The following is a 20,362-nucleotide window of genomic DNA, read 5'->3' on the forward strand; positions in this document are numbered from 1 at the left end:
TTACCTAATTTGTTGGCTTAAAATTGTTATAGTATTCTCTTACAATCCTTTTTATTTCTGTAAGGTCAGCAGTGATGTCTCCTTTTTCATTCCTGATTTAATAACTTTAAAAAAAAATTTTTTTTTTTAACGTTTATTTATTTTTTTGAGACAGAGAGAGACAGAGCATGAACGGGGGAGGGTCAGAGAGAGGGAGACACAGAATCTGAAACAGGCTGTAGGCTCTGAGCAGTCAGCACAGAGCCCGACGTGGGGCTCGAACTCATGGACCGCGAGATCATGACCTGAGCCGAGGTCGGCCGCTTAACCGACTGAGCCACCCAGGCGCCCAATAACTTTCAAAACAATAGCTTAATTGATTCATAACTTACATACCATAGAATCCATTTAGAGTGTACAATGTAGTGTTTTTTTGGTATAGTCAGAATTGTGATGGTATCACAATTTTAGAACACTTAAATCACTTCCAAAAGAAAGCTGGTACCCATTAGCAGTCATGCTCCATTTCTCCTGCCTCTGGCAACCAGTAATCTTTTTGTCTATATGGATTTGCCTTATTCTGGACATTTCCTACAAATGGGACTGGCTTCTTTTGCTTGGCATGTTTCCAAGTTTCATCCATGTTGTAGCATGTATCAGTACTTTGGCCTTTTTTATTGCCAAGTTATATTCCATTGTATGGATATCCCACGTTTATCTATTCATCAGTTGATGGACATTTAGGTTGTTTCCATCTTTTGGCTATTATGAATAATGCCGCTCTAAACATTTAATCACAGGTTTTGAAAAAGCTGACATTGATGATTTTTGCTAGTGTTTTCACTTTTTTAGATAAGTAAATTTTTGCAGGTCCTTACTATGCCATTCTTCAGGGTGATTACCTCTCCTGTGGGTGTCTTGCCTCCTTTCTCTTGTTGACTGTGGTTAATGATAGAACAAGATAATCTCAGCTACTGAACTAGTTACTTCTGTACTTCTACCAGAAGTTAAACTATCTTATAATAACACAGAAGTTTAAATAAGATTGCATACTATTGAAGTAAGTTAAAATTTGTAAAACTCAGGAAATGATTTCCTTTTTTAGCTCAAGGATCTAAATGTACTTGATCGCTGTATAAAAGAAACATTAAGACTTCGACCTCCTATAATGACTATGATGAGAATGGCCAAAACCCCTCAGGTAAGTCTCTTGGTTAGATTTCCCCTTTCGTGTGTCCAGTTTGTATTTATCAAAAAGAAGAAATATTATAATAGCAAAGAGAATTTTTCTAATTAAGAAAGAATAATCATTTCTGTGTAATTTCAATTTTATGTATTCTAACTCTTGATATATAATTATATATTCAATTTATACAGATATTTTTATATAAATAATTGCAGAATATATACATTCTAATCTGTTCCCTGCATTTTTACTTAACAATTAGGGTTTTTAAAATGGTAATATATTTTTTCTTGGTTTAAAAAAAAACATGTTAAAATTCTGACAGTATGGAAGAATATGAATTGGATTATGAAGGCTCCTTGAAATCCCTCTGCTACCTCTGAGGCGTTTATAGCTTTTTTTAATTTCCAGCCCATTTTGGGTCACTTGGAAGTCATCTTGAGTTAAAATAATTTTCAGCTGGCCTGTCATCTAGCTAGTTTTTAAATATAAGTATAGCTCATGTGGGTTAATGCTTTATTACACAGTGGTCTGGTTATTTGGTAAAATATTGTTATATTTTCTAAGGAAATGTGTTGCTTTCATTTGTAGACTGTGGCAGGGTATACCATTCCTCCAGGACATCAGGTGTGTGTTTCTCCTACTGTCAATCAAAGACTTAAAGACTCATGGGTAGAACGCCTGGACTTTAATCCTGATCGCTACTTACAGGACAATCCAGCATCAGGAGAGAAGTTTGCCTATGTGCCATTTGGAGCTGGTGAGATACCATTTTACATTTGGAATTTTTGTTCTGAGAATGTGTTGATGTTTGTCAAAATAACCCATGTGAATTTTATTTACAAATACCTTTTCCTTTCCTCATACGGACATTCCTGTAAACATTTGTATGAGTATAATCTTTGCCAAGTTAGAAAAAGTACTTTATTTGTACTAAAGGAAATAGTTTTATGAATTTTTACACAATGCTCTTTTACCTTTTAACCAATTTAGTTTTATCAGGGTTAATTTTGATAGTTCACTCTCTTTTCCCTTAAAACAGTATTTAAAGCTCTTTATGAGTTGTTTTAAAGAGCCACTGGAATTAGCACACCATTCAGGCAGTTATTTCAGATTAAATATTACAGCTTACTAGTGTTTGTTTCAGAAAAGAGTAAAAGCAGTCTTTTTTAAATTGAAAATTTTCTGGATTGTTAGTTAACTTTTTGGTTCTCTGCCTGTATCCTTAAGATAAAATGGTCTTTAAATTTGGGCAGGTTGTGCATAGGTTTGCAAACGTACGTTTTCAGTTAATACCCTTATATTATCCAGGCAGACTCTTGTTCCTGCAGTAGTTTCCCATTTCACTGGTACTGTGTAGATTAAACTGTATTCTAGGACTTCTTGTTCAGTCTTTCCAGAGATTTTAAGTGGTGTGACCTTTTTGTCATTGGTCACACTTTTTCCATATGTAAAGGAAAGTATAAAGTCCTTTAGGAACTTCAGATCTTATTATCTTATAAACATATTTAATAATATGGTATACAAAATCTCATATGAAAAAGTCATAGATTATTCAATTACCTGGCTTCCACTTGAACTTATTTAGGTAACAGGTGGCTCAGTTACCTTCTATGGTAGCTCACTTAGTTTTTTAGACAGCTCCCATTTTTAATTTTTTTTTTTAACGTTTATTTATTTTTGAGACAGAGAGAGACAGAGCATGAACGGGGGAGGGGCAGAGAGGGAGACACAGAACCGGAAGCAGGCTCCAGGCTCTGAGCCATCAGCCCAGAGCCCGATGCGGGGCTTGAACTCACGGTCCGTGAGATCGTGACGCTCAACTGACTGAGCCACCCAGGTGCCCCAGATAGCTCCCATTTTTAAAAATTTGTATTAGAGCTATAATCTGGGGGCACCTGGCTGCCTCAGTCAGTAAAGCATGCGACTCGGTCTCAGGGTTGGGAGTTCAAACCCCACATTGGGTGTGGAGCTTACTTTAAAAAAAAAAAACTGTCATCTGTTTCAACATCCCATTTACAGTCCTAATTGTGTTCTCTGAAGCTGTATTATGTATCTCTGAGCTATCTGAATGTAGATCTAATGTTCCTTCAAATCTTTCATCATTGTGTTAGTTTCCTAGGGCTACTATACCTCCCACAAACTGGATGACTTTAAAAGACATTTAGAGGCACCTGGGTGGCTCAATCAGTTAAGTGTCTGACTCCTGGTTTCGACTCAGATCATGCTCTCAAGGTTCATGAGTTCCAGCCCCACATCAGGCTCCACACTGACAGTGCAGAGCCTGCTTGGTATTCTGTCTGCCCCTCCGCTGCTCATGCTCTAAAAAATAAACTTAAAAAAAAAATGGACACTTATTCTCCATTTCTGGAAGCTGGAAGTCTGAAATTAAGGCCTTGGCAAGGCCATGCTCTCTCTGAAGGCTCTAGGGGAGTGTCTTTCCTTGCTTGTTCCTAGCTTTCACTGGCTCTTACAGTCTTTGGCATTCCTTGGCTTGTAGCTACATCACTCCAGTCACTGCCTCTGATTTCACATGGCCTTCTGCCCTTCGGGTGTCTGTGAGTCTTTGCATTGCTTTCTTTTGAAAGACACCAGCCTTGGATTTCAGGCTTACTCTAACCAAGTTTGACTTCATCTTAACTCATTATATCTGCAAAGTCTGATTTCCAAATAAGGTTACTTTCGAAATTCTGAGTGGCTGTGAATTTGGGGGGGACACGGTTCTACCCCATATGATTGTGTTAAGTATGTCCAATTTCTTCAATCATTCCTTTACTTTGTAATTTTTTCTGTGTTGGTGCGTATAGCATGTAGCTTACTCATTTTCATATTACGTTTTGTGAAATTACCCATTTTTCTGTTAATTCATCGGACACTTCTAGTTTGCAACTATTAAAAATAATCTTTTGGTGGTGCCTGGGTGGCTCAGTGGGTTAAGTGTCTGACCCTTGATTTTGGCGCAAGTCATGATCTCACAGTTGTGAGGCAGAGCGCTGTATCAGGATCCAAGCTGACAGCGCAGAGCCTGCTTGGGATTCCTTCTCTCTCTAAAGCAGGGGCACCTCGGTGGTTAAGCATCCAACTTCAGCTCAGGTCATGATTTCACAGTCATGGGATAGAGCTCCCAATCAGGCTCCATGCAGGATGTGGAGCCTGCTTTAGATTCTTTCCCTCTGTCTGCCCCTCCCCTCCTCTTTCTCTCTCAAAAATAAATAAGTAAAAATAATCCCTTAACCAGTCTCCCTGTAAGCCAAGCCTCTCCTTAGTTGTTGTATTTGAATATGGAATGGTTTGTAAACACCCTTCTTAAATGTGGCTCCTAGAAGTAAGTGCATTTATGGACCACACTAGTGCTGTGCTAATGATAAGCATTTTATGTTAGCTTTTTTCTCTGTTTAATCTTCACAATCACACTGAGGAAGGGACTATTTTATTCACTTTTCAGAAATGGAAACTAAGGCTTAGCAAGGCTTTTCTTAAATTCCAGTAATTTAGCTTTATCTTTTTCTGCTCCCTGAAAAGCCATCTTTGTTGTTGAGTTTACTACTTTATGAGGTTTTGATGGGCAGGAGAGATTGCAAGGCATTATTCTTTCTGGCTTAAATATTTCTGATACCATCTTTTATGAAGTTTGTCTCTCTGGCTTTTATATATAAACTTTTAAAAATACACAAATTATATTTTCTATTATTAAAATTTCCCCACCATTTTAGTAAGAAATTTCAAAGTCAGAAGAATTTTTTAGTGAACATTTGTATACCCATTATCTAGATTCTGCCATTCATATTTTACTTATCACATATCTGCCCATCTATCCATTTACTTTTTAGGTGTATTTCAAAGTAAACTGTACACATCAGTGTACATCTCCCTGAATTTTTCAGTGAGTATATAATTTACAGTTCAAAAATTTAATTTTGGTAAGTTTCACAGTGAAATAATTATTAATGTTGAGTTTTCACACATGAATAACCTCAATTAAATCTAGTTTATCGATTTTTAAGATTGTTACTGCTTTCTGGTCCTGTCTAAAAACCTTTGCCTGGCCCCCAGTCATGAAGACATTCTCCTGTTCTTCCCTATTAAAATTTGATGGTTCTATTCAAGTCACATCGGGGTTACCCCAAACCAAAAATAGTAATTAAAAAATTGATGGTTTTAGTATTTATGTTTACGTCTATGATCCATCTGGAATTAGTTTTTGAGTATAGTGTGAGACAGGAATTGAGGTTTGGTTTTTGTTTTTTTTAATGTTAGATATCTAGTTATTCCAGCACTATGTTGAAAATACTTTCTTTTCTTCATTGACTTGCTTTATTTAGTGCCTTTGTTGATAATGAAATAACCCTAAAAGTACGTCTTGGCTCTTTGCTGTATTCCACTGATCTGTCGGTGGAGCCCTATCCGGGACCAAATTGCTGTGAAAGGGAAAATCCAATTTCTACTCCAACTCTCAGAACACTTTATTGACATTTCTGGTCACCAAATGTGTGGTGGTTTTCCCACACCAATTCTCTGTGGACACCCACTGGGTGTTTGACAATTTAGCTCGGTTCTGACACTATCCACCTGGGGTTACCACAGACCCCAATGGTTAAGGGCTTAGTCCCATACCAACTGAAAGTCCAGGTTGCTGCCTGTTTTTCTGAGTAGTCGGCTGTAAACCAGAGGTTTTCTGGATCCCCACCTTGGAGTTCCAGTTTCTTAAAATGGCTCACAGAACTCAGAAAAGTTTACTTACTGGATTAACAGTTTCTTACAAAGGGAGGATGCAACTCAGGAACAGCTAATTGAAGAGATGCTTAAGACAAGGTATGGGGGAAGGGGCCCAGAACTACCATGTCCTCTGGGCACACCACACTCCTGGCATCTCCACATGGTCACCAACCTGGAAAGCTTTCGGAACACTACCTATCCATCCTTCCATACGATAGGGATTTTGTGAAGGCTTCATTATGTAGACATGATTGATTAAATCATCAGTCATTGGTGATTAATGCAACTTTCAGTCCCTCTCCATCCTAGAGGTCAGAGGGTGGGGCTAAAAGTTCTAACTTTCTAATCACTAGGTTGGTTTCCCTGGCAGCTGGGCCCCACTCTGAGGGGATTTCCAAAAGTCTCCTCATTAACAAACTCAAGTGTGGTTGAAATGGGCCTGTTTTGAATAAAACGTCCTCTTCTTTTATTGCTCTTTTCACTTAAATTCCAAGATGTTTGAGGAACTCTCTGGCAAGAATGGGAGGAAGAACAAATACCTATTTATTACAGATCAACATCACAGTTGTTGCACCTTTAGTATTGAAATCAGGTTTGAAGTTTTAAGTCTTCTAACTTGGTTTTCTTTTTTTTCCCAAAGACTGCTTTGGTATCCTAGGTCCTCCTTTGCATTTCCATATGCATTTTTGTAAAAGTTTTTATTTGAATCTAGTTAGTTAACATACAGTATAATATTAGTTTCAGGTGTATAATAGAGATTCAGCAATTCCATACATCACTTGATGCTCATCACAAGTGCCCTCCTTAATCCCCATCATCGATTTCCCCCATCCACCCACCCACCTCCCCTCTGGTAACCATGTTTGTTCTCTACAGTTAAGAGTCTGTTTCTTTAAATGCTTATTTATTTTTGAGAGCGCGCACAAGCAGAAGAGGGGGCCGGGGGTGGGGGGTGTAGGGACAGAGGATCCGTGCTGACTGTAGACAGCTCAGTGCTGGGTGCAAACTCAAAACTGCGTGATCATGACCCAAAGTTGAATGCTTAACTGACTGAGCCACCCAGGTGCCCCAAGTGTCTGTTGCTTGGTTTGTCCTCTTTTCCTGTTTGCTTGTTTTCTTACATCCCACATGTGAAATCATATGGTATTTGTCTCTCTCTGACTTATTTTACTTAGCATAATACTAACTTCTATCCATGCCATTGCAAACAGGAAGATTTCATTTTTTACAGCTGATATTCCATTGTGTGTGTGTGTGTGTATGTACACACATACACCACATCTTTATCCATTGATAAAGTTGATGGATACTTGAACTGTTTCCATAATTTGCTGCTGTAAACATTGGGATGCATGTATCCCTTCAAATTATTTGTGTCCATATGCATTTTAGAATCAACAGTTTTTACATGTATTGACATTTTACATTTTGATCTTGATAGGTGTTGCTATTTGGGGATTATTAAATCCCTTTTTCTTATTTTGAAAGATTTGAGGGTTTTTTTTTTTTTTAAAGATTTCATTTTAAGTAAGCTGTATATCCACTGTGGGGCTCAAACTTAAGAGTCACTTGCTTTACCAACTGAGCCAGCAAAGTGCCCTGGCATTGAAAGTTTTGAAGGGTTCATATTGACTTTTAACTAGGGCTCTCTTGGGACAGAAGCTAAGAATATTCTAGATTTCAGTCCTTACATATAAACTTGGATAGATGTGACATTTCAAAAACTAATTGGAAGAGTCCTTATATAATTATCCACGTGTTGTTTCCCCTAAAAACAAATGTTGAAAATCTGGGATTTTTTTTTTTTTAATCACTCCAGGTGAAAAGAATTTCAACTGATTCTTACGAAGACTTTCTTTTTTTTAATAGGGCGTCATCGTTGTATTGGGGAGAATTTTGCTTATGTTCAAATCAAGACAATTTGGTCCACTATGCTTCGTTTATATGAATTTGATCTCATTGATGGATATTTTCCCACTGTGAATTATACAACCATGATTCACACCCCTGAAAACCCAGTTATCCGATACAAACGAAGATCAAAATGAAAAAGGCTGCAAGGAACTAATATGTGGAACATCACTGTAAACTGCAAAAAGCATTTGAAGTGAATGAAGTTTACGAAACAACTCGTGGTATATTCTTTGAGTGTAATTTTAAAAAGCTTAACTTATGGTTTTTATATTTTCTTAACTGAATGGTTACATCAAATCTAATGGCATTTGAGGTATTTCCTAATAGTTTTATGATGGGTATATACTGTAGATGCTTTATTTAAGAGAATCAAGTTCATTAATAAGGAATTAGGGGGATCTTGGTAATTGACAGACTCTAAACATAGTTTCTAGATATTAAATTTAACAACAAAAATAGCTCTTGGCAAATAAGTTCAGGGTATTCAAATCATGATCTATAAGTATAAATGCCTAGGGAGATTCTTAGAAACCTTAGGTTATTTATTTACTCGGTAATGTTTGTGTGTGTGAGTGAAGATGAGTGGGTAGGGAAGAAACTCACATTTAAAGCCTTGGATAAAAGAGAATCCCATCAGTTGTTTTGGTATGATGATACCCAGCAAAGATGGAGCTATGCTGTAGTTGAATGTCCTTTGAAATTTTAACTGGAAGTATTGTCTCCAGGAAACTGAGACTTAACAGTGACTTAATAATACTAAAGACTGCACATGTATCTTGATCTAATTATTTAAATACTACAGATAAATTTGTATCTGGTTCCACATAGTCATGTGTGTGTGAAAGCCCAAAATAAAGTCCTTAAAGGATACTTTTCTCTTTGGCTCTAGGTGGTTTTCTTCCTCCTCTCTAGAATTAGGGATGTTTCTGTTACTCTGTTTATTAAAACTTAACATAGGTTTTTTTTTTTTTTTAAATACAAACTTGGAGATCTGGAACTCTGGCTCTAAGATAAAGGTAATATAAAGTAGGGTCTTTGGGGGTAGTATCATTGGTCACATTGTGTTGAAGCCTGTGTTCAAGAATCAACTCGAATTATAACTGGGGGCTTGACTATATACCTGTAATTTAACCACATAGTCTGTTTTCACTAGATAAGGCCAAAATATTTTCCTCCCCACTCATGTTAAACTATTTCTGAAGGAGTTTTTCATTTCTTGAAATGGTCTCTGAGAAAAAATGTAGTCTATTCACTAATTGTAAAGTGGTGTTTCAGTGAGAATTCAGGAAACTAGGAACTTGGGATGGGAAAAAAATTCCATCTTTGTACTAATTTCAAACTATTTCCTTTATGAATTTAAGCAACAAACTATACTAGGATATACTACATTGATAGGCTAATAATGAAAATATCAATATAGCTTTAAAAAAATACTTCAGATGTGAAGTTGATAGAAACGTGCAAGAGAAACTCTTCCTCAAGAGGGAGAGAAAAATACCAATACTATCTAAGATTAGGACAGCTTTCTGAATCTCAAAGTATACATATTTGAGATAATGAAATAATCTGCCAAAGACTGAATGTTCGTTTCCCCCCACTCCAGCCCAGATTCTTGTTGAAACCCAATCCTCAATGTGATGGTATTTGGAAGTGGGGCATTTGGGAAGGTGATAGGATCATGGGGGCAGAAGTCTCATGAATGGGATTAGTGTCCTTACAAAATAGACCTCAGAGAGCTCCCTTGTCCCTTCTGCCATGTGAGGACAGAGCAGGGAGATGGCAGTCTATGTTACCTGATACCAAATCGGCTGGCACCTTGACTTCTGACTTCCCAACCTCCAGAACTGCAAGAAATAAATTTGTTTATAAGTTATCTAGTCCATGGTATTTGGTCACAGCAGCCTGAGTGGTCTAAGACATACACCAAAAACTATGGCTCAAGGATTAAGGACGTTCCAAAAAAACAGTGTGGTTAAAATGGTGAAGTCATTTTTATTTCAGTACTTGACAAAATACCCCATAAAATTCAAAACTTCTACCATTATACAAAAATAGGTCTCTACAAGTGATATTATCTGTCTTCATCACCAGTAGCAAATATATTAGGGCAGAAACATGTAACTTCAGTAGCCTTATAAGAAAAGTGCAGGACACCTCAAGCTACACATTCAGCAGTATCATAATGCGCAAAAGTTTAATCTTTTCACCCATTCGATAAATACACAAGGTTTATAATTTAATCATTTAAATTAGCATTCCACAAATATACATGTAATTTAATGATTATTGTGCATGAATACATACACAATGGTAATATATACAAACTCCAGTTTGTTTTCATGTGCTGGCAAGGGATTTGTATACAATCATAAGCTGTGTTCATGTTGGTCCCGCTGAATATCCACAATACAAAAGCACAAAAGAACGAGTGATTTACAAAAGGGAATTTGTTTAAAATCACTTTGATTTATGTTTCAAAGGATTATCTTCTCATGCCAGCATGAAACTGGGTTGAACCTATGAGAGAAAAACAAGATATGTAAGTTATTTCAAATTAAATTGCAATCTATACCTGACCAATTAGTACAGGCATTCTCTGGAGATGATGCAAGTCTGGTTTCAGACCGCTGTAATAAAGTGAATATTGCAATACAGAGAATCAAGTTTTTTTGTTTCCCTGGGCAAATAAAAGTTTATACTATACAGTAGTCTATTAAGTGAGCAATAGCATTAGGTCTAAAATATTACTAAAAAATGTTAAACATCATCTGTGTTTTCAGGGAGTTGTAATCCTTGCTGGTAGAGGGTCTTGCCTTGATGCTGAAGGCTGCTGACTGATCAGGGTGGCTGGTGGCTGTGGCAATTACTTCAGATAAAACAAAAATGAAATTTGGATTGGCTCTTCCTTTCATGAACAATTTCTCTGTAGCATGTCATGCTGTTTGACAGCATTTTACTCAGTGTAGAACTTCTTTCAAAACTGGAGTCAGGGCACCTGGGTGGCTCAGTTGGTTAAGTGTCCGACTTCAGCTCAGGTCATGATCTCACAGTCTGTGAGTTTGAATGCCGCATCAGACTCTGTGCTGACAGCTCAGAGCCTGGATCCTGCTTTGAATTGTGTCTCCCTCTCTCTCTGCCCCTCTCCCACTTGCACTCTGTCCCTCTCAAAAATAAACATTTAAAAAATTAAGAAGGGCCCCTGGGTGGCTCAGTCAGTTGAGCGGCTGACTTTGGCTCAGGTCACAAACTCACATTTTGGGAGTTTGAGCCCCATGTCGGGCTCCTCAGAGCCTGGAGCCTGCTTTGAATTCTGTGTCTCCCTCTCTGCCCCTCCCCTGCTCACACTTTGTCTCTCTCTGTGTCTCTCTCAAAAATAAATATTAAAAAAAAATTTTTTTTTAATTAAGAAAAAAGTGGAGTCAATCCTCTCAAACCCTGCTGCTTTATCAGCTAAGTTTTATGTAATATTCTAAATCCTTTGTTGTCATTTCAGCAGTCTTCACAGCATCTTCACTAGAAACAAGATTCCATCTCAAGAGACCCCTTTTTTTTGCCCATCCATAAGAAGGAACCCTCATTCACTCAAGTTTTATCATGACATTGCAGGAATTCAGTCACATCCTTAGACTCCACTTCTAACTCTAGTTCCCTGGCAGTTTCTACCACATCTGCAGTTACTTCCTACACTGTAAGTCTTGAACCCCTCAGAGTCATGGAAGAGGGTCGAAATCAACCTCCTCCAAACTCCTGTTCATGTGGATATTTTGACCTCTTCCCATGAATCACAGATGTTCTTACATCTAGAATGATGAATCCTTTTTTTAAGGGTTTTGATTTACTTTGCCCAGATCTGTCAGGGGAATCACTATCTATGGGAGCTAGAACCTTACAAATTATATTTCTTAAGTAATAAGACTCGAAAATCAAAATTACTCCTTCATCCATGGGCTGCAGAACGGATGCTGTGTTAGCAGGCATGTAAACATTAATCCTGTTGTACATCAGAGCTTGTGGGTGAGCAGGTGGCATGGTCAATGAGCAGCAGTATTTTGAAAGGAATCTTTTCCTGAGCAGATCTCAACACAGCTTAAAATATTGTCAAGAGATGCAGAGTGTTCTATCCTGATGTAACACAGGCAGAGCAGATTTAGCATAATTCTTGAGGGCCTAAGGAATTTTGAAATGGTAAATGAGCATTGGCTTCACTTGCTGCATCAGCTCCTAACAAGAAAGTCAGCCCATCCTCTTTGAAGCTAGACACTGACTCTTCCTCTCCAGCTGTGAAAGCCCTAGATGGCATCTTCTTCCAAAAGACGGCTGTTTTGTCTACATTAAACATCTGTTTAGTGTAGCCACCTTCATGAATTATCTTAGCTAGATCTCTTGGAGCTTCTATGTTAGCACTTGTTGCTTTACCTTGCACTTTTATGCTGTGGAGACTTCTTTCCTTAAAACTTGTCAACCAACTTCTGCTAGCTTCAAACTTTCTTCTGCAGCTTCCTCATCTCACTCAGCCTTCAAAGAATCGAGAATTAAGGCCTTGCTCTGGATTAGGTTTTGGCCTAAGGAAATGTTGTGGTTGGTATGATATTCTACCCAGACCACTAAAACTTTTCCTTATCAGCAGTAAGGCTGTTTTGCTTTCTTATTCACGTGTTCACTGGTGCAAGCACTTTTAATTTCCTTGAGGAACCGGCATACAGATGAGCTCTTCCTTGAAGAACTTATCTTCTGCATTTACAGCTGGGCTCTTTGGTGCAAGAGGCCTACCTTTTGGCCTATCTTGCCTTTCGACATGTCTCCCTCACTAAGCTTAATCATTTCTAGCCTTTGATTTTAAGTGAGATGTGTGACTTTTCCTTTCACATGACTACTAAAACACCACTGCAGGGTTATTGACTGGCCTAATTTCAATATTGCTGTGTCTCCGGGAAGAAAGAGGCTCCAGGACAGGAAAAAAGACAGAGGAATGGCTGGTCCGTGGAGGACTCAGAACACATCCATTTATCGATTAAATTTGCTGTCTTATATGGCACTGTTTATGGTGCTTCCAGGACAATCACAATAGTAACATCAAAAGTCACTGATCATAATCTAAAGAAAAAGTATGAAACACTGTAACAATTACCAAAATGCGAGACATGAAAGTGAGCAAATGGTGTTGGAACGAATGGCACCACCAGACTTGCTCAACCCAGGGCTGCCACAAAACTTCATTTGTAAAAAAAAAAAAAAAAAAAAAAAAGCTTATCTGTAAATTGCAATAAAGCAAAGCACAATAAAACGAGGTATGCCTGTAGTGATTTCAAATTGGATTGTTACCAGTTCATGAAGGGCAGAAGATTACTATTACCTGCCATTTAAAAAACTGCTTTTTATTTTTCTAAAAAAGTCTCATCCATACTTGAACTGATTTTTAAAAGAGATTTTGAACATATATTTAAAAGTCACTGTTGCTCTGTAGCAAGGTAAGACTAATGCTAAGATTCTCTTTAAAGTGCCCTGCAGGTTGAACGTTCTATATTATATTCTACACCTCCTGCCTCTTGAAAAATCTTTTGGTCTTCAAAATCTGAGTCTTGTGAAAGATACAAACCACAGCAAACCCTACCAAACAAAGTCCGGCTATGATTCTAACAGCTTCCTAGGACTACAAGTTGCTTGGGTTAAGTGATCTTTTGTATGAGGAGACAAACTACTACCCTATCTAGTTTGGGGGAACAGTAGGAAAAAAAGGGTCTTTAAGAGAAATAAAAACAAAATGTAAAAGCTGATTTAAAATTAATTTAAAGCACATTAAAATGATTCAAACACTTGAATCAGGAGTGAATTGAAGGGAGACAGGGAAAATAGACTTTCCCATAATGAAGAGGGAATCAATTTCTATTAAGTATGAATTTTTGTGTTTTTAAGCAGAGAAAAAAAAAATGGTCATTTTTATAAAGTCTTTTGAATGGAACAGGTTTCATGGATCATGAATAAAAGCACTGGGTCCTAGTAGGGACAACAGCTGCATTAAATGCTTAAGATACATGCTTCCTTCTCTCATTTCCCCACCCCTAATTTGCATGCCTCACCTCATATAGGTGACCCTTGAACAATGTGGGGGCTAGGGGTACTGACCCTTTGCACAGTTGAAAATCCATGTGTAACTTTTGACTCCTCCAAACTTAACTACTAATAGCTTACTACTGACTGAGAAAGCCTTACAGGTGACAGAGGCAATTACCAGATATTTTTATATGTTGTAGTCTTACAATAAAATAATCTAGAGGAAAGAAAATGTTAAGAAAATCATAAGAATCATATGGAAGAAAAATACATTTACAGCATGGTACATAAATGGAGCTGTGCAGTTCAGCCTTGGGTTGTTTAGGAGTTCACTGTAATTAGGAACACCTTCTCCAGCAGACACTGTAAACCTCCCAGGCCTTTGTACCTTGGTGCCTGTTGTACATTTCATCTAATCAATCTGAGTAGGGTATCTTTTTGTGGGAGTGAAACTAGGGTGGTAAATCATTTCTGGAGTTGAATTCCTAAGTCTAACCTGGTACCTCATGAACTAAGCTCTGGGATTCAATTATCCTGATGAAGAAGGTCAAGGAGTTTCAAAAAGAGAAAGGGGAGCTCTGGGTCTGTCCAGCACGATGGGGCTGCCAGTATTACACAGTTAGGGTGAGAGTACCTGACTGTACAGTTCCAAGTCGTCTTTGCAGTGCCTCTAGCCGAGTGATATAATCTGTCAAAGCTCTGTCAGGGTCGTAATTCTGAAGCTGGGAACATGCTAAGGAACCAGGATTTAAATCAGCTGGAGGGCCCGGGTACCTAGGAGATTAAAAATAGGAACATGAATCCAAATTATCCACAAATAATGCAAGTAACTTAACAACCTGCCACCATCCTGCCCTCAAAAGCTAGATCTTCAACTTGAGTTATGAACATAATAACTGATAACTGGTGAGAACAGTCAGAATTCACATTTGAACGTTTCTTTACATGTCTGCTATTGGTCTATAGGTGGCAAAATATCTGGCTTTGGAGAGCAGTTCTTGGTTTGACTACAGACTTCAGTTTTTTCATGTGCAAGGCTAAATATGGATTAGAGATTCTGAAAGTATACAGCCCAGGATCTGGCAAAGAGACTAAGAATCAGATACTTAATATCTGTACATTATTAGAGTTAAAAATTGAAACTAGGGAGCAGAAATTGTAACTCTACAATATTTCCAATATGTAGCCAGGCTAAAAACAGACATGTTCTGTTAGCTCTCATCTGCTGATCCCATCTGATGTGTTCTTCCATCTTTATAACCATGTTTCTTAAATCATTCTTTTCTTCACTCAGTTGGCTGATAGGTTGTGCCAGCTCAGCATTATGCTCAGTAGTCCTTTCAGTCAATGAATCACAAGAAGTACTTGGGGACACTAAGCTAGGCCTAATCTATATCCCCTAAGGTTCTGAGTTTGTGATGTACAAGGCGAAAAAATTTCAATAAACTTAAAGCAGCTACTAAGTCATCATGAAAGTGTCCATTAGAATGCCTGTTGCAGAAGCCCTCAATGAGCGCTGTGTATGTACAAATGTATGTTGTGGAGACTTTAGAGTTTTTTCACGATTTGCAGAGACTGTCGATTTAGTTAATACTTTTCCCAATGTCTAACCACAGCATATACTAAAAAACACTTGATTAGTTCAGTTTCCAATACCCTTGGAAACCAGGCATAAATTCAAAAACTGGGGGCGCCTGGGTGGCTCAGTCGGTTAAGCGTCCGACTTCGACTCAGGTCACGATCTCACGGTTCGTGGGTTCGAGCCCCACACTGGGTTCTGTGCTGACAGCTTGGAGCCTGGACCCTGCTTTTGATTCTGTCTCTCCCTCTCTCTCTGCCCCTCCCCTGCTCATGCCGTCTCTCTCTCTCACAAATAAATAAATGTAAAAAAAAAACACAAAAAAACCAAAACAAAAAAACCAAAAACTCTTTTTGTGGGTGATGGGTATTGAGGAGGGCACTTGTTGGGATGAGCACTGGATGTTGTATGTAAGCCAATCTGACAATAAGTTTTATTAAAAAAATGTTTTTGATTCTGGACCTTAGCTTATGTAAATCATATACAACTGAGACACACCAGCTATTTCAAAGCAAAGGAGTCAAAGCCCTAACAGTGTCCTCCTTTCTCTGTTAAGTGTTAGTATATGTAACGAATCTCGGCAGCTTTGTCACACACTTACCTATTTTGAAAATGTAAAGGAGACCTAGGATAGTCCAGCTCTGATCTTGAGCGATATGCCATGTGTCTCGGTTCTCCGTATAGCTCCAGCCCCCCAGGAGACTGATAAAATGGGTCAGTCTTTTCAGCGCCTAAAGTAATCCAAAATGTTACATACTTTAAGGGGGGGGGGAATCAAGCCCTTGGAAAATTTCTACAAAATAGGTAAGGGTTCAAAAGACTACTATACCGTACTATACATTACCTATTTATAGTCATTTTTAGTTATTCTTCCCAAAGAAGAGAAAAAACAGTAGAACGAACTATTGCTTTATTTTCCTTCAAGTATTTCTGATAATCTGGAACTATATGTCAAAGAAAATAAACTATTTTTAACTGGAGTATTTTCTTTTTAAAAGACTTCTATCTGAGTGTGAGTGGTTTAGAGAAAAAGATGATGTGGATAAAAAATACTATCACACCATTCTACTGATTTATTAGAAAAAGCGTGAAATCAAGATTTGCTAACTTACAACAGAAAGCTCATTATAGTGCAAATTTCAGCTGTTTATGTACAAGGATGCGTATTTCAGACCACTTTGCTTAGGGTACCAAATATTTTTCTCTGCTGCTCAGCTACTGGCAGAATGTGTAAAGGTGGTTTAATACCAATATGTACCTGTATGAATACAGTTACGCTCTGTGTCTGAAACTCTGTGTCCTCCCCAGTTTCTAAGCTCATCCTTATGCCTAAAATGTTGAAGCCCTAATGTTTGTTTCCACTTTTAGGTCGAGAGAGAAGGAATTTTAACTGTTACCATTACATACAACCTATTTGTCAACTCAAAACCTGAGTACTGTGAAAATTTCAAACTGTAACTTCTATATGGCTGAATAACAGCAATCCTTTCTTGAATCAGAGCCTTAATGCAACCGTAAGAGTTGCATTAATCTTGGAGAGTGGGCTCTAGCCAGACTGCCAATGTTCAGCGCTGGCTCTGGGGCCAACAATAAATGCTTTATATGCCTCAGTTTTTCTTGTGTAAAGTGAGAATAACAGTAACTGTACTTACCTCACAGGATTGGCAAAATATACAGGATTGGGAAAAAGCAGGGCTAGTGTTCCATAAAAATGAGCTCTTGTTAACTCTTTAAAAATCAGCAAGGTCCCCAGCTCTGTTGCTTATAAGGGGTCTTTGGACAACGCAAGTTCCAGAACACATTTTTTGGAAGATATTACATGTACAGTAATTTTAAACGAATCCTAAACATAAGAAAAGAAATCCTATTCTGACTTCACCTGGATTCAGTCCAAAGCCATCCCTGTTAATATTGATGGAACCAGAACTTGTGACTCGTTGCCAACGTCGAACCAAAAATTTCATTCTAAAAAAGATGCCAAGAAAAAGTTTCACAGCACATCTATAACAGAAAGAGTATAAATATACATTTCCCACAAAATTCAAGTCATACATTTGAATGTGAACACAGAAAAATTTCAACACAATCACATGACTGCCTAATCTAAAATCATGCAAATGTCCCCTAGTCTGGGGCAAAATTAACTAGAACAGGCTTTCCAAGAGGCATCAGAGGTCTCTTCTGTTCTGACTTTATAGAGGTATAAAGGACTCAAAGAGACGACAAGCAAAAGTAGAAAAGAGAAAAGTAGATGGACAAAGGGCAAGAAATAATGAAAGGAGAAAAGACTAGAGAGACTACAAAGCAAATGAGATGGAAAGAAAATAAAAGATCTTAACACTAGCAGGGCAACTGAGCTGGGAAAGCTGGAGAAGCAGTGAGGCCATGTGATCAGGGATGAAAAACAACGAGGCATTAAAAGGAAGGGGTGGTGGTGGTGGCACTGCTGCCAACCAGTGGTAGCAAGCTGCTGCCTGCCCCACCCCTGGCCCAAGGGACTTTCTGGAACACCAATTTTGATTTCTTAATTCCAATCAGTTTTGAAGCCCAGTTTTAGGAGGGTGAAAATACAATGAACATGTAAGAGGACAAGAAAAAGGAGTTAGGATGACGTCCTTCAATGGCAACTGGCTTTCATAGAGCCTTCCCAAACGTTCCAGTAAAATTAATACCTAAACTCTCGTGACCTGTCATTTAGTGTCTTCCAAGTTATGAGCACACTCGTCTTCCTCCCTAGGAAGTAAGCTGCCTTAAGGGATTCAGACAAGGATTATAAATTTTTTCTTTATCAGTGCATCTCCTAGCACGTAAGCCTGTACAAGGTGTACAAGATGATGAAAGGAATGAAAGAGGAGGAAGGAGAAACTGGAATCACCTGACAACAATGTGGAGAAGAACAGGCAAGGAGGGCCTCAGACCATTAACAAGATAAAACGTGAGTTCCTTTTGCAGAGCCAACATGGATAAGAACTAGGAGCCCTGGCTGATTATCCTAGCTCTATCACTACTGGCTTTGCAAACTTGCTGTGCCTCAGTTTCCTTGCCTGTGAGATGGTATTCTGGACCAGGTGATCTCAGACAGCTTTCAGTTAAAAAAATTCTGTCACATTTTTCAAAGAAAGGTAAAGGAAAAAGGACAAAACCCTTTGAAGACATATCAGATGTGACCTGACAGGAAGAACTTTAAAAACTGAAGTGCTTTTGAGACTGCCTGGTTACTACGTATATAAAAGGGAGAGGAAGCATGGAAAAACCGAGGTGTCGGGGTATATCGCACCTGGGTGACAGGACTGCAGGAAGCCAGGTCCTCAAGGGAGTTTGAGTCCTGGCACCATTTCAACGACAAACAGAATGAGTGCCAGTGTTGCCGGCTTAGAACTCCTAGAAAAGGCATGACAAAAGCACTAGCACAGTCCAATGCCCTAAAGGCTAATCTTGGGTTTGAATGCAGAGTTAGGCCAGGGCTCTGTGTAGCTAAGACCCAAGAGGGCATTATTTTAGCAAGGAAGACAATGAATGCAGGTAGCCTAAGTAAGTTTTCAAAAACATATTTTCCATCTTATGGTCCCTTTTATTTACACGTCTGAGCTGCTTCGTGGGCTTATTCAGGGTTAAAAACCAAACATAACAGAACAAAACAATCCAGACTGGATGTGCCAGCTCTGAGTTACCAGCTGCCTGCACCTGGGAGTCCTCTTCATAGGGTCTCCACAGTACAACATAAAGTATCCCTGCTAAAAGGATGAAAGAAAGAAGTATGGCAAATGTCTCATACTGTATGAATACAGAGCACAACAGGCAGAGAGAAGAGTAGATTAAAAATCTAAATCCTTTTAGTGTCTATTAAAATGCATTTTCTGTCAAACATTTACCTTGAAATTGCCATGGACACTCTGACAGCTGACCGAAACCTGGTGAATCCCTTTGGACGGTGGGTGATCACCTCTAGGTCTGTGAAGGCTGGCTGCCCCCCCATCCGGGCGAGCAGAGCCAGTGTGGCATCTTCACACTCCTGGAACCCACCCAGTAACAGCAGCAGGTATTTCTTCTGATAAATGAGAGCTTTCCGAAAACTTTCTGCCCTCAGATATTTACCGTAAATTCTCTATGTTTAAAAAAGGGAAGAACACAAAGACATTAAGAAGCCATTCAAATTGTTCTCTAGAAAAAGATAACCTAGATTTTATTAAAAAAAAAATAGTAGAATGGCAGATACCCTACTACTGTTTTCTCCTTTATCAGCAAAGTTGAAAGTAAGGATAATCAACCTTAAATTTCATACTTCTGACTCTTTTTAGTCAGTGGAATGTGAACACAAACCTTATATCTATGTTTTTGGATTTTAGCCCCCATTCATACTTACTGCAAATGTTGTGGTCATTCCCTTATCATCTCAGTTTTTTTTGTCTACTTGTGTAGCTACTTTTACTAGTATAGTTGCTAAAATATTTAACTTTCAAATGCTAATGTTCTCTGTCCTTTAAGAGGCATAAGTTTATGTTCATTCCATAGTTAAAACAAATATTCCAAACATTTTTCTTTCAGATTTTATATTAACATTTTACAAGTAGTTTTCCTACAATACTCATCATAGCCATGACAGAGGTTGTTCAGAGGGCTTATGATCTCACAGAGAATGATGCTCTGACACTGAAGGAAGCAGAGCTTCTGTTGGCAGTGGAAAAGAGAACTTTCTGTTGGTCTGTTAGAGATGACATGGTGGGAAGTGGACCATGAGCTCAGGGTGCTGCCATTGAGACATGCCTCATCACAAAGTTTTTGTGACCAGCAAGGGACCTGCATTCATGACACAGACTGAATAGTGAGACCTAAGGACAGCCTGAATGCCACCTAATTTCTTAATTCTGTTCGGTTAAGATTAGTGAAAGATGAAACAAGGCAAAAGCAGGGGACCAGCTCTGGTGTATGTTTAGATG

At 38.4% G+C, this 20,362-nt stretch overlaps 2 protein-coding genes across 11 annotated transcripts in view; one reads left to right on the top strand and one right to left on the bottom strand.

Annotated features, from left to right (window-relative positions):
• LOC106969977 (lanosterol 14-alpha demethylase) overlaps positions 1 to 8,665 on the top strand; it is a 43,925-nt gene extending 35,260 nt beyond the window's left edge. For all 3 annotated transcript variants that reach the window (XM_053218470.1, XM_027071872.2, XM_027071870.2), the window contains 3 exons: positions 1,085 to 1,180; positions 1,757 to 1,925; positions 7,751 to 8,665. In XM_053218470.1, coding sequence (XP_053074445.1) covers positions 1,085 to 1,180; positions 1,757 to 1,925; positions 7,751 to 7,929 — 444 coding nt within the window. In that variant the 3' untranslated portion in view covers positions 7,930 to 8,665. The remainder of the gene's footprint in view (positions 1 to 1,084; positions 1,181 to 1,756; positions 1,926 to 7,750) is intronic.
• A 1,102-nt stretch (positions 8,666 to 9,767) lies between these two features.
• The window catches only part of AKAP9 (A-kinase anchoring protein 9), a 151,834-nt gene continuing 141,239 nt past the window's right edge, over positions 9,768 to 20,362 (bottom strand). For all 8 annotated transcript variants that reach the window (XM_027071866.2, XM_053218467.1, XM_027071869.2 and 5 more), the window contains 5 exons: positions 19,298 to 19,530; positions 17,305 to 17,390; positions 16,027 to 16,156; positions 14,481 to 14,620; positions 9,768 to 10,312 (listed from right to left, as the gene is read on the bottom strand). In XM_027071866.2, the coding sequence (XP_026927667.2) occupies positions 10,278 to 10,312; positions 14,481 to 14,620; positions 16,027 to 16,156; positions 17,305 to 17,390; positions 19,298 to 19,530 (624 nt within the window). In that variant the 3' untranslated portion in view covers positions 9,768 to 10,277. The remainder of the gene's footprint in view (positions 10,313 to 14,480; positions 14,621 to 16,026; positions 16,157 to 17,304; positions 17,391 to 19,297; positions 19,531 to 20,362) is intronic.

This window comes from Acinonyx jubatus, chromosome A2 (assembly GCF_027475565.1).
Source record: "Acinonyx jubatus isolate Ajub_Pintada_27869175 chromosome A2, VMU_Ajub_asm_v1.0, whole genome shotgun sequence".
Taxonomy (NCBI): Eukaryota; Metazoa; Chordata; class Mammalia; order Carnivora; family Felidae; genus Acinonyx; species Acinonyx jubatus.